The sequence below is a fragment of the Setaria italica genome, chromosome I (genome assembly GCF_000263155.2).
Source record: "Setaria italica strain Yugu1 chromosome I, Setaria_italica_v2.0, whole genome shotgun sequence".
NCBI lineage: Eukaryota > Viridiplantae > Streptophyta > Magnoliopsida > Poales > Poaceae > Setaria > Setaria italica.
Genome location: NC_028450.1, coordinates 1,440,413 through 1,456,037, shown reverse-complemented (window position 1 = coordinate 1,456,037; position 15,625 = coordinate 1,440,413). Strand labels below are relative to the sequence as shown.

General features: G+C 42.8%; 2 protein-coding genes across 2 annotated transcripts; one reads left to right on the top strand and one right to left on the bottom strand.

The window, feature by feature from the left end:
- Positions 1-3,528: 3,528 nt before the first annotated feature.
- On the bottom strand, positions 3,529-4,974 carry LOC106804402 (E3 ubiquitin-protein ligase EL5). The gene has a single exon (XM_014805414.2). The coding sequence runs from the start codon at positions 4,591-4,593 to the stop codon at positions 4,102-4,104; it is 492 nt and encodes a 163-aa protein (XP_014660900.1). The 5' UTR covers positions 4,594-4,974; the 3' UTR covers positions 3,529-4,101.
- A 4,084-nt stretch (positions 4,975-9,058) lies between these two features.
- LOC101756277 (RING-H2 finger protein ATL39) lies at positions 9,059-10,847 on the top strand. Its single transcript, XM_012846833.3, has one exon. It carries the CDS (start codon positions 9,890-9,892, stop codon positions 10,454-10,456), a length of 567 nt encoding a protein of 188 aa, XP_012702287.1. The 5' UTR covers positions 9,059-9,889; the 3' UTR covers positions 10,457-10,847.
- The last annotated feature ends 4,778 nt before the right edge of the window (positions 10,848-15,625 follow it).

The following is a 15,625-nucleotide window of genomic DNA, read 5'->3' as shown; positions in this document are numbered from 1 at the left end:
GTCTCGCCGTTTAGATTCGTCTTATGTAATGGGTTTTGTAAATAGTCTACGTTTAATACTCCTAATTAGTATCTAAACATTCGATGTGACGGGTGCTAAAGTTTAGCAAGTGGAAGAAAACAGGCCCTAAAACAGATACTCCCTCCGTCCCAATGTGTGTTGTATCATTCTTACATCTAGAAAAGAGGAAACGAATAGTAATTTGGGACAGAGGGAGTACTAACGAATCGAATGACTGGGCGCAATCTTTCGGCCCAATGTGTGCTGTTTTATGATCAGCCCAGGTGTGTGTGCAGCAAAACTAACGAAGCGGTCTGTCGGCCCAAACGTTTGACTGATCCGAATAAGCTTCCAATTTTGGGAGGAAGAGCTTTTGAGTTGGGAAAAACCTTGAAAATATCATATACTTGAACGCAAAGCCAGTTTGGTCGCACAACTTGTGGGAAAAATGGCCACAGTATTGTGGTTATCCTACTAGAGCTCAATGAGATGTTAGGGGGGGTCACAGTTTTGTGCTTTTAGTCTTCTCAATATGTGGAACTACCCCTTTGATCCATACATAAAAATGATCCTAGGGTCCAAATACTAGAGAATGGAAAGACTATCATATAAATGATATCAAATGTGGAACTACCCCTTTGATCCACGCACCATCTTTTCTCTCTCTCTATTAATATGGTGCGCATCGACTATACTTTATTAAAAAGAACAAGAAAGATGATCGATCTATTATCCTAAACCTTGCCATGTTTGAAAAAATATTAGCAAATATGCCCGTGCGTTGCAACGGAAGAAAAATATTAAATTTAAAATGAACTACTTAAATAATTATAAATTTGTGCAAATAATATTAGCGCATGATTATTATACTTAGAAAAAATGATGGAGCATATATTTGCATTTTAATTGATGTGATCGAAAAAGATAGACATATAGTATATGTTTGTTGCGGCTATGAAATACAAATTCCTCTACTCAAATACTAAGAAACCTAGGATCTTTTTGAAGATGTTTATTCAAAATTGCATTTTAGGATTAGTCAGTGGCACATTTTAGAACAACTAAAGGAGCTTTTATGTAAATATGCTGAGTCTTATCTCTGCCAGGCTTCTACCGTCCATTTTTACAATTGTGAACCGTCCGTCCATGTGCCGCTTCGTGGCCGGCACCATTGTGAGCAGTGCTGGCGAGCAAGGTGCCAGGGCCGGTGGAGGGCCAACGAGCAGGAGCTCCTAGTATTTGCCTCCCCTCCATCGCGTTCTTTCTCCTAGCTGGTAAGCACCGTGGTTGCAGTGGACCAGCGCGTGGGGGCCAGAAGGTCAAGGGCCTCAGTGTTTTGGCCCATGGCGCATGGCAGAGTGCTGGAGGAGCACATCAGGCAGGGAGGAAGAGTTGCTGAGGGGCGGTGGTTGAGCTGCAGGTCCAGGGCAGCAGTTGGGTGGCGGTGCTCGATTCCACGGCTGCTGTAGCCTGCAGCTTGATTCGCACCAGCAATGCTCGATTCAGTAGGCGACAGTAAAGCCAACACCTCCTTGCTCCTCTTCCTCTAGCATGAACACGCGAGCACCACCAAATCCGAGTCGAGCAACCAATTCACGCAAGCCAAATCTTCCTTCTCTTTGATCCCTCTTAGTTGTATTTCACATCAAGCAACGAAATCAGATAAGCCCCAATCCACATGCAGATTGACAAGCGTGCAGCTGCAGCTCCCAAATTTGATCTCCTACCGCTGTGTCGCGTGTCCTTATGCAGGGAGGTGAGACACAGATAGGCGGCGCGGGGAGCAGGAGAAGGGAGGTGACGAGCATCGTGTGGCCGGCTAACGGATAGGGCGAAGGGGAGCTTGCAGACCAGGATAACAGATAGAGATTTGAACTTGTAAGCGGGGTGGGGGTGATCCGCGATTGATGCGGGAACTAAGATGGAGTGGGAGGATGTCAACGGTCAATGATGGATGGCTGAAACAGTCGATGATGAAATTGGATCGCGGGTTGATTTTAGTAAAGTTTGAGGGTTTTTTTTTTTGCAAAACAACCACGACGGTTGGAAGAAACAACCGCACTTTAATATTAGGTATAGATATATTTACACAAAGAATCATGTTGTTCTTAGAATTAGTTGAAGGAAAAGTTATTTGACTATATATTTATTTTCAAGATCAACTCTAAACTATAAATGCATCTAGTTTTTTTTGTAGCTAGTCTATTTGATATCTCAATCATCCATATCTACTCATATGGTTCACATACCTCGAATAGTTGATGGGTTAACCGTGCACTATATGTGGAAACCATAAGCTTGATTTGGAAGGCAATTAGTACATTTTATTAGGTAATGTGTTTGATTTGGAAGATGATTAATTGCAAATTTGGAATTAATTAATTTAATAACAATGCACACAAGGAAACATTTTCTATTTCTAAAGAGCACGATGGCAAATTGTAGAAATCTAGCGACGTTCCCTGTGTGCAATGTCAAGATTATGCACGTGCGTGCCACACGTTCCTAGTTGCTAGTTTAAGATGAAATACTACTACAAAACGTTTAGCATGTGCATCTCATGAGTCGTCTTGTGTAAGATGACTGCTCCTTCCCCTATGTACCTCTTCTCGTTGCTATTACAATGCACACAAACACACATTGCGTCACATGTCCACGACTCACGCCTACAAATAAACCCGTTAGAAAAACTCGCATGAGTGTAATTAGATCGGGGGGCATCAACATTTAAGCTCTGGTAGGTAGAGTTGTACCCTCGAACATCCGCCACCACACTACTATATGGGAAGCTCCCCTCCATTAAAATTATGTATCCACCTGGCAGAAAAGCAATTTGTGCTGATACAGTCTAAACACAATGCAGTTAACACTAACACATTTGCGTAATAAAATGATGATACCAAAATTTAGATTAAAGAAGCAGATTTCCTATATGGCATTTGCTCTATCTTCTTTCTAAAAGATCTCTCATAGATATTTTAATGTCACTTTCTAATGAGTACTTGCCGGTTGGGAATTGTGATGGATGGAAGTGTGGTGCTCTGCTTCCATCAAGTTCGGCCCTGTCCACACGGTTTACTTTCGAGCAGGATTCTGCACAAACTGCTCTGTCGAACTGAAAGAACTACAGAAGTGACAGCAAATATGTAACGATGACAAAAGATATTTTAGGCAGTGGTCCATTTAGTTCGCCACGAAATTTTGAGATATTTCAATCTACCCGCAGTGCAAACGTCTTTAAAACATGTGGTTTTTTATTGTCCTTTTTTCCAAAGTCTAAGGACACAAGGTTCTCTATTTTTATTTTCACCATTTGTTGACTAAACATGGTATTCTCTATGCTCAACAATGTAAGACGTATTTTGATTTGAAATGGTCAAAGTTTGCAAATTTTGACCAACAATTATTAGTCAGATTATATACTATACATATATTAAATTTAGTGCACAAAAGTTTCATCACCAGAATCTATTAATCTACCTTCAGAGACTTTCTCCTATAAAAAGGACAGTCCGCATAGATAGAGGGTATTATAAAATCAAGATGGTATATTGAGCCATTGGCAAGAAGTGACACCATGAGTTACAAGAAGCACACAAGTTCCAGATAAGGACATCACAGATGGACATGTAGTAAGGCAGAAGTACCAATTTCGCAGATTATTTTATATTGGCTACTATCAAATCAGGATGCATGACGAAGTAAAATTATTGTCCTTATAATATCCTTGACGATAGATATAGATCATTGCAATATCCTTCCAAAGTTGACCTACGCTGCCACCATTTCATCATCATCCTGTATTTTTTACACCCCAATCTAATCCAAATCCTTATCGGATTTACTTGCAGGGTCTCCTGATTTAGACACGTCTAATATTTCAATGTGCATCTTGCATCCATATGATTGCAGGTTATGAAAATGGCAAAACCAAGTGCATAAAAAAAGAAGAATGAGCTTTCCCCCAATCAGATGGCTACAAAAATCCTTTAATTCTAGCATCAAAATGAAACTATGCCTAATTTCCTAGCTACCACGTACAAGTACTGAGATGTGGATATCATGGAGGGAAAGAAGTTGAGCCAGAGGCCGGCGGCGAGCTCAAACTTTCTCGGCGGCCGCCTCGCCGACGTCGCGCCGGCAGAGCGGGCACGTGGCGTGGGAGCGCAGCCACAGGTCGATGCACTCGACGTGGAACAGGTGCCCGCACGCCGGCAGCAGCCGCACCGTCTCCCCGTCCCGCACCACGGCGAGGCAGATCGCGCACTGCGCCCACCCGGCGCCGGCGCCGGCGGCGCCCCTCCGGTACGCGAGCATGGGGATCGCCGAGAGCGCGGACGGCGGCAGCCCGCACCGGTTCCTGCCGCTGGCGGCGGCGGCGGGCCCAGCGCCGTTCCCGCCCACGGCGGCGGCCGCGTACCCGTGGGCGAAGGCGCGCCGGAAGCAGACGGCCACCGTGAGGACGATGAGGCCGGATGCGCAGGCGAGGCAGACGAGCACCACCGTGTCGCACACACGGTAGCTGCCGCCGGCGGCGGCAACTTCCAACGCGTCCGCCGTGGCGGCGGTGGGGCCGTACCCGTACGACGACATGGCCGGGCGCCCGGGCGGCGGGGTGCTTTTGTGGCCTTGCTGGTTGGTGAGGCGCCGCAGTCTGGGCCTCCGTGAGCCGCCCTAGTGGCCTTGGGTCTAGTAGACACGGGCTTTAACTTTTGGGCGTTTGATTGCCACTTTACCCGTTTTTTCAACCAAAGATTTTGCGCATTTAGCGTATAGTAGAAAAACGTGGAAATATGCTACTCTCTCCTAGGTTACTCTCTAGTGAAAAAATACATACTCCCTCCATCCCAAAAAGTATAGTTTTTTGGAATTTAGAGGTGAATGAAAAAAAAAACACATTACCTAGTTAGTTAAGTTTGCATATAGAAAATGGAGAAAATATGTTTCAATTTAATTATGTATGCATGAGATCAACGCGCCAAATTGTGCATGCATAAGATTTAAATCCTAGAATTTTCATTCTTTTTGGACAAATTTTGAATGCCAAAACGTCATTCTTTTTGGGACGGAGGGAGTATATGGTAATTTTTCCTCAAACTTTTCACATTCTAACTGTTTATATTTTTCATAATATACACAGGTTCAAAATCTTTAAAATCATATCAGCAAATTTGTTTAGAAATTTACTACCATAATTTGATTTCTTTAATTTAAAGTAATGACCAAAGCTATGTAATACTAAGTAACTGCGACTTGAGCGTGTAGCCGTTTACCATCTCTGTTTCAAAGGAAACACCTACTAAAACATGTGGAGCGCAAAAGGAAATGTTGATTACCAATAGGTCCACAGGTATGCATATTCAGAATTGTCATTTGACAATAACTTCTAAAACGTGTGAACCGCCTAGAAGCATCTTTCTTCTCCAGACAGGGAATTAAGTACCTACAACTAGGATGTCGCGAAAAAAGGAAGATATGATGTGACTTGATGATGGATGCATTTGAACATTTAGTATGTAAAACCCATGGGCTGTGCAGGACGAGCATGTATGGTTTTATGCATTCAATCGATACAGGAGCATTCGTGTGGGTTTGCAATTCAGTTCCTGCCAACTGCATACCCGGGCGACAGGGAACTAAAACTGCTTGTGCAAGCTGCAACATTACACAAATGGGTCGAGAGCAGGGCTCAACATTTCAAAGAATGAAAAAGAAAACGTAATTTTCGGTCACTAAACTTAGGTAAATTTGAACTAAAGTGTCGTTACATATATTGGAGAAGCTTATGTGAGCACCCTTTGTATTAAAAGAATGAGGGTGAGAGTTTGATTCTAGCTATGGACACTATTTTTGCCAAAGTCAGGTTCGAGCTCTGGACACTATTTTTGCCTAATTTTACTTCCACTGATAAATGAAGTCCACCCGTTCACGAATTTTAAAATATAAGTTGACACATTTTATTACAGAGCTTGGGTAAGGAGATGGTTGCATAGGGACGAAGCAGTCTACACTTTGGGTCTTGCTGCAATATGCTGGGCTATTTGGAAGAGTAGAAACAAAACTTGTTTCGATAAAAAAAATAATTAGAAACCTGATGGAAATCTTGATTCATGCTTGTGCCTTTATGAATTATTGGACATGTCTCTGCAGCTCCGACTTACAGGACAAGCTAATGGAGGGTGTCAAGATGTTGCTGGCTTGCGCGCACAAGGTGATGGTACAACAAGCTCCGCAGCAGGCGAGACTGATGCCAGCTACACCAAGAGGAAGTCAGGAAGAAGAGGAAGAGAACTAATAGGGGAGAAGAAAACAAGGTCCGAAGAGAAGCTGACGGCATTCATCTGCTTGGCGCTTGCAGAAAATGTCTTTTGCTGTGTGTTGTTCTGTTAAGTTTCCAGTAGTCTTAAGGTGTTGTGTCCACCTCTGTCAAACCAGTGTCAACACCGAATTGAGGGTTCCTTGGGAATCCTGGAGGTTTAAAGTTTCACTAGTTTATCTTCCCGATAGATAGACTAGCTTGGTAAGCGCCTAATCGTTTCCTTTCTCGTGTAACGGACATGCGGAATTTCCGTTCTATGAATGGGAATAGGGTGAGCCTCATATGAAAAAAAAAGTTGACATATTTCGTGATGTAAGAGAATATTCGCTACTGAATCAGGCTAGCTCTTAGTAGTTGGGACGTAGAATTAAATGTTTGATTTTCTTGAGTTTGAGATTTGTGTTGCGTCGTTTCTTTTTTTAGTAGAGGTTGAAACTTTGTTAATAAAGATTATTTCACTAAAAAGTTAAAAAAGACTAGAAAACATGGTGAGCATTTGCGAGTGCATATGTGTGTCCGTGTTAACAAAAAAAAAGGTCGAAAACACAGGGTGAAACGACATGTTGCCACCGATTGTACATAAATAATGATGCACATTATGGAATGCCTTGCTTCAACTGGATCATCCATTCATCGCTACCGTACCGTCCACAATTCCTAATCTTGTTTCTCTCACACAATAATCACCCCCATCCCTCTCTCCATACCTAGCACCAGCGTCGATTCGCCGCCCAGCTCTCACAATGATATACCTCCATCCTCCATCTGGTCAGGCGACGGCGGCAAAGGAATTCGGCAGCACGCTGCAGCAGGTAGCAGCGGTGATCCCGAGGCCTGAGGTCATGGATTTAAAATCTGGTTTGGAGAATTAAATTTTGATCATCTTTTGTCGTCTCAAGTATGATTGGAACTAGCAATAACGTTATTGGAACTGTGCTTCAAATTCTCTTATGCATATGCAGCATACCGCATACACAAACACCCAATGCAAGGAATTCTCTGGAAATGGCTTAGCTGAAACCTGCTGAAACTTGACCGGGTATCTGAGACCAACTGAAGATAAAATGCAACCGTTGGTTCTTGCTTGGTAGCCGCCTTTCCACATGACCACATCCTACACTTTGGGTCACTGTCCAAACCTGATCCATTTGTGCTGCGAGTTTCGGCGCCACGTATGCCTGTACTAACCCTTTGTTGTGTCTCCGTCGTGTAAAATATCTTGAAATGCGACAGCTTACGTGCAGAGAATGAAACCTAGAAATGATGACAGGCACACATTTCCGCATAGCAAGAAGACAATTGAACATAGCCTCTCGAGATAGCTTGTTCCTATTTACTGTAAATTTTGTATCATACCTGTACCAATAAGGAATCAATTTGGCATTTGGTTATAAAAAAAGAACTACTACAAGTCCAAATGCAATGACTATTTGCAGATAAAGATCAACTTTCTGGAAGCGTCATTTGCATCACATCAATACACCAGTGTGTAAGAGGTGCAAAATGCAGCAACAAAAAGAAAAGAATAAAAACTGCACCAACATCTATAAAAATTTCATCATTATAACTAATGCATATGTGATCAGATCGATCGATCCACGTCGTATACATTCAACAAGCTAACGTGTGAAATCCTAATATTATAGTCACAAACAGGATAATGCAACATGTCATGTGCTTCCAAGATATTCTTAAATAGACGAATCGTTGCCATCTTTGTGTTTGCCATCTCCCATCTTAGTGGCCCCAAAATACATAAGCTGGTGCTGTGGTGCATAAGGATAAGATTTCCAGCTCTTTACACTAACTGAACACACAACTTGGCCATGGCTCTAGCTGCTCAAAAGGACATCGGGGCAGAACAAAATTCAGACAAATGAAAATGACCAAGATGTTACCTTCTGTGTTTTACCCTCGATTGTTCTTTAGTTCCTCCAATTACGAACTTTCCTAAAACCCTCTGTACTGTGCCTGAGATGCTATAGCAATATTTTCTCGTGCAGATCTTTTCGTCGAGTAGAACCGTCATATCTCTGTCAGTAGTTTTCAGCTTCACCTTTTACCATTGGAGACCAGTTCCACCTTCCAGACAATGAGAGACCATGAGCAGGTGCTGCTCATGGGTTGCTTGATCATTCCTTGTGGATAGGCATCGTGTTATTGTACGCTTTCTCTGGATATGCCTCTGGCCCAGTTGTGCCTAATTCCCTTGTCCCCATCATCACTCAAATAATTTTGCCCCATTTCTTCGTTTCTTGCAATCTTGGCACATCTCTACAATTCCACGAGTCAACTTCAACAGGACGAAGAATCCGGAGGCGCCGCCGCTAGGATGGTAAAGAGAAATGCAGAAACCTTCTGATGATTACAATATTTCACTGACTAAAAAATACCACAGGCCCCAATCACCCCTTGGTGACCCTGTTCTTCGACAAATCGATTATTTAAATAAGGGCATGTTTAGAGTGATGGATTATTATCTTTTTAGGATTTAATTCAGGTTCGCAAATAAGTATTAATTTTACATGCATGGCCATCAGTATGTCTTTGATGTGGCCGACCTTCTGTCTTTCTTCTTTTTTGCTACACGAATGATGATTTTGAAAAGAAATAAACTAGTAAAGTAGAATTTACCATTGACAAGGTCAACATATAGAATCTAAAAGGTAACAATAATCTAGAAAAAAGTATAGAACTGAATATTAACAAAACAATTGCAAAAAAATATAGGTGGTTTAAGGGTGGATTTGGAATATAAATAAACCAAGATAGAAATTTAGGTTATTTTCAGTTACTTCTAGCAAGCACTAATAGGCTTCACACACTGGAGCATTGTCGGACCATAACGCACTTTAACACAAAAAAAGGCTGAAACCAAATGAACTAAAGAATGAAAATGAAAATGAAAATTTTTAATACGATTGTGAAAATATAGGCCCTCATAAAAATGTAAGTAAAATCTAGTTGTAAAAGTCACCAGCCTAACCATTCGCAAGTAGGGCCCTCTGGCTCACTCCCAAAAAACACACACTACCGATGAAAAAAAAAACTAAACCAGACTAGTTAACGATAACCCTACTAGGTTACTTTAATTTGGCGAGCTATCAGTGATCAGGTCAATCTCCAAATCTATGTGCCTTTTTTTTTTCCAGATCCAAATCCGTGTGCTCAGCTCACTGCCACTCCAACCCATTGACAGGATGGCAGCATGGTACCCAACCGCACCATTCGTGGCAACAAAAGCCCCGCGCTCCCTTACCTTTCTCCGTCCATGAGCAGTGAGCAACTGATGCGCACACCAAACCGCAATTAACTAATCACTTAATTAATCCTCACCCCAATCGCTTGCATAATCAGGACCCGCTGCTATACAAAGTTCCAAACCTCCGGAGCATTCCAGAGCACCAATCCGAGCCCCACCATTACTCCCCAAATCACATAACAATTCCCTCCTCGCACCAACCCGCCGGCGACCAGTCGAGCTTAGCAAGAAACGCGCGCCAGGGCGCTGCGCTCCAGAGTGGCATCCCATCCAAGCTGGTAGCCGATCGACAAGCGAGCTGAGCAAGCATGTCCGCGGCGGATGCGTCAGCCGGGACTCCGGCGGCGACGGCGCCGCCGGGGCGCGGCAGGTGCTGCACCTCCGGCGCGACGCTGGAGCTTGTGGGCGCGTTCACGGCAGTGTGCCTGGTGCTGTACGGGGTGATCCTGTACATGAACTACCTGTACGTGCGCTGGAGCGGCAGCGACGGCGTGCACCGGACGGACTCCGGCGCGGGGCCGCCGGCGCGGAAGAGGCCCGCCGCCGGGATGGACAAGGCGGCGCTGGCGGCCATGCCGGTGCTCATGTTCAAGGCGGACGCGCACGGCAGCGGAGACGGAAGCGCCTCGCCCATGGAGTGCGCGGTGTGCCTGAGCGCCATGCAGGACGGGGACGCGGTGCGCGCGCTGCCCGGGTGCCGCCACGCGTTCCACGCCGCCTGCGTCGACGTCTGGCTCTGCGCGCGCGCCACCTGCCCAGTCTGCCGGGCGCGCCCCGCGTTGCCGCCGCCGCAGCAGGCGCCCAAGGCCGGTGCCAAGGCGTCGGCGGCGGGGTCCTCCGGCCGCCGGCAGCCGGACCTGGAGAGCCAAGTGTAGCGCGGGCACAGCGCGGACTGTGTGCGAGCTGCGTTTTGTTCTCAATCTGCTGTCTTCCTCTTCTTCCTCCTCCTCCTAGAAGAGAGGTCATGGATGATTGCTGTAGATAGGCTCCCTGCGTACATAATTTTGGTGTCAATTTCTTGTAAATTGTAATGGGACTAGGACGCGAGGCGCGCCTTGCCGCGCCCGCGCTTGCTACGCGCGGAAGAGCTGGGACGTGCATGGATCGGTTGGGATACTGGATACATGTAGAGAATCCTATAGAAGAGAGATATGGCACCAAATTTTTAGCATTTTTCACTGCAGAATTGATATAATGATGAAAAAGTAGGACCCACCAAATAGGTGGGAAAAATTGAATAGATGGAACAAACCAAATTAAGAGTTCCCAATGTTTCTTTTTTGTTAAATGAATATCAAACATGAGCGCGGGGCCGGCGTGGCCACTGGCCAGACGCAGCGCACGCCCCCGCGGCGGCCGGCGCAACGTATGGGAGTGCGAGGGCTGATGCGATTATATCACATCAAATATTCAGAGGTTAATTAGGAGGATTAAATATGAGCTAATTATAAAACTAATTACACATATGGAGGCTAATTCGTGAGACGAATCTATTAAGCCTAATTAATCCATCATTAACATATGTTTACTGTAGCATCACATTGTCAAATCATGAAGTAATTAGGCTTAATAGATTTGTCTCGCAAATTAGCCTCCATCTGTGCCATGGTTTTATAATTAATCTATATTTAATACTCCTAATTAGTATCTAAACATTCGATGTGACATGAATTACACCCACCTAAAAAAGGCAGGTGGCAGGCCTCCATGGACACATGGCGCGAGGTGACAGGCGAAGTCGCGCTGAGGCTCTCCGAACTCCGATGCCTCCAGATCTTTTAGCGATATATCCAGAGGGTGTTTGGTTCCGTGGATTAAAGTCTAGTTCGTGTCACATCGAATATTCAGATGCTAATTATGAGAACTAAACATGAGCTAATTATAAAACTAATTACATAGCTGGAGGCTAATTCATGAGACAAATCTATTAAGCCTAATTAATCCATCATTAGCAAATGGTTACTGTAGCATTACATTCTCAAATTATGGACTAATTAGACTTCATAGATTCGTCTCGCAAATTACTCTCCATCTGTGCAATTGGTTTTATAATTAGTTTATATTTAATACTCTTAGTATCTAAACATTCGGTGTGACATGAATTTTAGGACCTCCTAATGAACCAAACACCCCCTACACATATGAACAATGTCTGAACCATGGCATGTAATTCCGCCCGTTTGTGCGTTGCTTCTCGGTGAAAAGCTTCTCTGAAATCACTCTGTATTATAATGCCAACTAGCATTTTACAACAATTTTTTGGAGGAACACTAGCTTTTCAGTTTCTGTGTCAAGATTATTCTTCTGAAAAATGTCTGGAAAGTTTGTTCGCAATTGCCTGAATGTCAAGACGTTCCTCAACCCAATAATCATATCTACTTTATTGTATTTCTCTCTGTGTTCCAGAAAGCATCCAGGTCAATGTTAGTTCACTTGTTCCCCCAAACCTTTTCTGGATCATCTAATTGACCCCAGAGATGTGATTTCATCTTACTCAAATCCCTTGATTCTTCCATCAAAACCTGCACAATTGAAGTGGGAGTTATTAACCAAGCAGACAACAAGCAGTTAGCTACCTTCATCCTGGATAATCAGGTGGATAGCTGATCCACTGCCTGGCTAAAGGGGAGAATGCAATACCACTGACTGATGAATTATTTTAGTGCATCGTTCACTTGTGGCCAGATCGATGAGATTGAGGCATCAGCAGCACTGTCACAGCGACATCAAGTGTTTGTTTACCCTTGTGTACGGCATAGGATACTCTTAAGCCATTATCGACAAAACAGCATTTGTACCCACCAAGGACATTTCATCATTGAATAATGTCGATTTATTTTGGGGCAAAACAGCCTTTAAACTCGAATCTAGGAAGGCAGGCGGTCAAGTTTGTCAAAATAGGGGTCCTATGTAGGATCAGTTTTGCCTTGCCTGATAGAACCAGAGAATAAGATCACAGAATCATGATTATATCATATTTTGAAAAATACATATATTTTATATAGAAATAAAATATATTGTAAAAGTTAAGGCATAACATTTATTTTGATAAACAATTTATTTTGTAAATTTGAGTGCACTTATTCTCCTTAATCAAACAATATTTCATCATAGCTCGTTTAAAAGGTCCATGAATCAATTATTATATTACTTAGTGTATTACAACATGTTGACTGAACATAAACTTAATTTCTCATAGTTATTACCTTATTTTATAATATGTTTACAAAGTTTGTTGTCAGGAAATGCTTTGTAGGATCCTATTAATCCTATGGGGCTCAAACAAAGTAACAGAATTCTCACCTCAGATCATATATGATAATGTGGAATTACAATTCAAAATGGGATCATAATTTTCTAGCTGGCATCGTAGGATCATCACACATCTGTATGGGATCCTAACACCACGGTCTTCAAAATACAATTTTGACTAATACTTTTATTACATTAGAAAAAAAGAAAAAATATACTTTTTAGGAAATTATATTTCAAGACAAATATATCCATATAATTTTGAAAGTATTCAAACTTGACATATCAAAAGTAATACTCAATAAAATTTTAAAATTATTAGCTCAAGACAACTCAGGACATCATTTGTGTATGGCCGAAGGGAATAAAACAGAACTACCTTTACCCACAAGGCAAAGCTGGAGTGATGGAACAACTTATCTTCGTATCATGTGCTGATTCAACTCCAGCGTTTACCTCCTTGTAGAAAAAAGTTCAATAACTAAAAAGCAAAGTCAACATCTTGGACATCAAGAGGTCAGAAGCCCGTCTTAATAATTGTACGAAGTAAGAAAGGTTTCCCTCATCTGTTACACTACCTCCTTCCTCTGTTTAGGCCATACTTTTGACCAATGTCCAATCAGGTGCTTTTCTCTCCACTCTGTGATCATGGATGTCACACCACTTCTCTAGTTTTCAGCCTCGTTTTACTCACCTAGTACGAGTAGCCATCGACCTCCACCGGTTTGATGGCCTCCAGCAGCTGAAAAAGGTGAGAAAAGAACCGCGGACCGTACGGTGGACCAGTACATCCACAATGGACACTCATGCTCCACTCAGTTCCACGTGGTGTTTGGATCCATGGACTAATTTTTAGTTCGGATCACATCGGATGTTTGAATACCAATTAGAAAGACTAAACGTGAAGTAATTATAAAACTAATTGTATAAGCCGTGGCTAATTCGCGAAACGAATCTATTAACCTAATTAATCCATAATTAGCATATATTTACTGTAACATCACATGATCAAATCATGGACTAATTAGGTTTAATAGATTTGTCTCACGAATTAGCCTTCATTTATACAATTAATTTTGTAATTAACCTATATTTGATACTCCTAATTAGTATCTAAACATTCGATATGAAGTCCCTGTAACCAAACACCCCCAAAGCTTTCCCCTAATTGCAAATTTATGAGTTTTTTATGGACAAGTTTATATATATGTAGAAATATGTTTTTTAATTATACACCTATAGATTTTGTCGATTAAAACTCATGTGTCTATGTGCAAATAGTAGAGATCAACCATACTCGTTCCACTACATACACCATCGCTGGTAGGTGGTTCCACACTTAGTACAAAGTCATTGATGACATGATAAAGAACAAATCCATGTGTATGTCTTTAAAATTAAATTTTAAGAATTACATGAATCAAAATATTTAAGAAACGCATGTGGTGGCATCTATTGTCAGGAAAATCATATTTAAGCATGTCACATTTAGAGGTGCCCATTATAGACTTACAGGGGAAAAGATAATGGCAAGTCCGTTGGGTTAGGCATCAAGGTCTACAAGGTTTGAGAGGACTGATTCAAAAATACTCTTTCTGTTCCAAAATTTAGGTCGTTCAAGTTTGTTCTAAGTCAAACCTAGATAACTTCAACCAAATTTATAGTAGAAATATATCAATACTCCCTTGAAGCCCACCAGACTCCGGTGAACTTTAACCTAAGTCCTAAATCTCAATGGTGAACTACTCAAAAAAAGAAAGAAGTTATTTGGGGCGCGGCATGGAACGAGAAAGAAAATAGAGTGCCGAGGCAGTGGTGGATCTAGCCTATGAGGTTAGGAGGGGCTCTCTCTTCTTCTCCTTCCTTCCTTCCCTTACCTTCTTCTTCATTCTTTCTAAAAAAATCAAGGAGGGGCTAAGGGGGACTCCATTGTCCGAGCGGCGGTAGGGGGGCTTGAGCCCCGCCTGTCCCAGCACTAGATCCGCCTTTGTGCCAAGGGCCCGAGGTTCAATAAAACGCTCCAAGCTTAGCATTTCCCCCTTTTTTCATATAGTACTTTTTTATCTATACCTAATATTAAAGTGCGGTTGTTTCTTCCAATCGTCGTGATTATTTTGCCAAAAAACCCTCGAATTTTATTGAAATCAACCCGCGATCCAACTCTATCATCGACTGTTTCATCCATCCATCATTGACTGTTGACGTCTGTGGCGGAACCGCCCAAATTAACCTGACTAAAATGCATTGAAGTCGCCTGACACGCGATTATGCACTTTAAGCAAGTCAACTTGGTCGACCGTCGGATTTCATCCGATTAACCACATAAACAGGATCGAGAAGCATTGCTCACGCGAAGGTGAGTAGCACAGAGGTTACAACATTCCATCACGACAACAAGTTCCATATTTTATTACATCAGAGTTTTCGAAATTCAGACCGAAATTTGCAAGGTTCGAAGTCAAATAGAACTAGCGGAAGCTAAACGTCGATACATGACATCACGACGGAGCCGATCATGACATCAAAAATTCCTTCCTTCGCCGTCCGAGGAGGGATCCCACTCGACTGTCCAGCCTGGAGGAAGCTGGGCCGGCCAAGTGGTACCAGCAACCAAACTATTGGCATTACCTGAAAAGATTAGCCACAACAAGGCTGAGCAACTAGTACTCAGCAAGACTGACCCATCGGGAAGACACGACTGAGACCTAGACATGCAAGGCCTTCTGGCTCTGGGGTTTTCTTTGCCAAAGCGTCTAAAGTCAGTCCTTACTTTCAACATTTTAGCTCATGTT

Bases quoted from the DNA above. Each gene is read 5' to 3' on its own strand.
- LOC101756277 (XM_012846833.3), top strand. From the start codon at position 9,890: ATGTCCGCGGCGGATGCGTCAGCCGGGACTCCGGCGGCGACGGCGCCG.
- LOC106804402 (XM_014805414.2), bottom strand. From the start codon at position 4,593: ATGTCGTCGTACGGGTACGGCCCCACCGCCGCCACGGCGGACGCGTTG.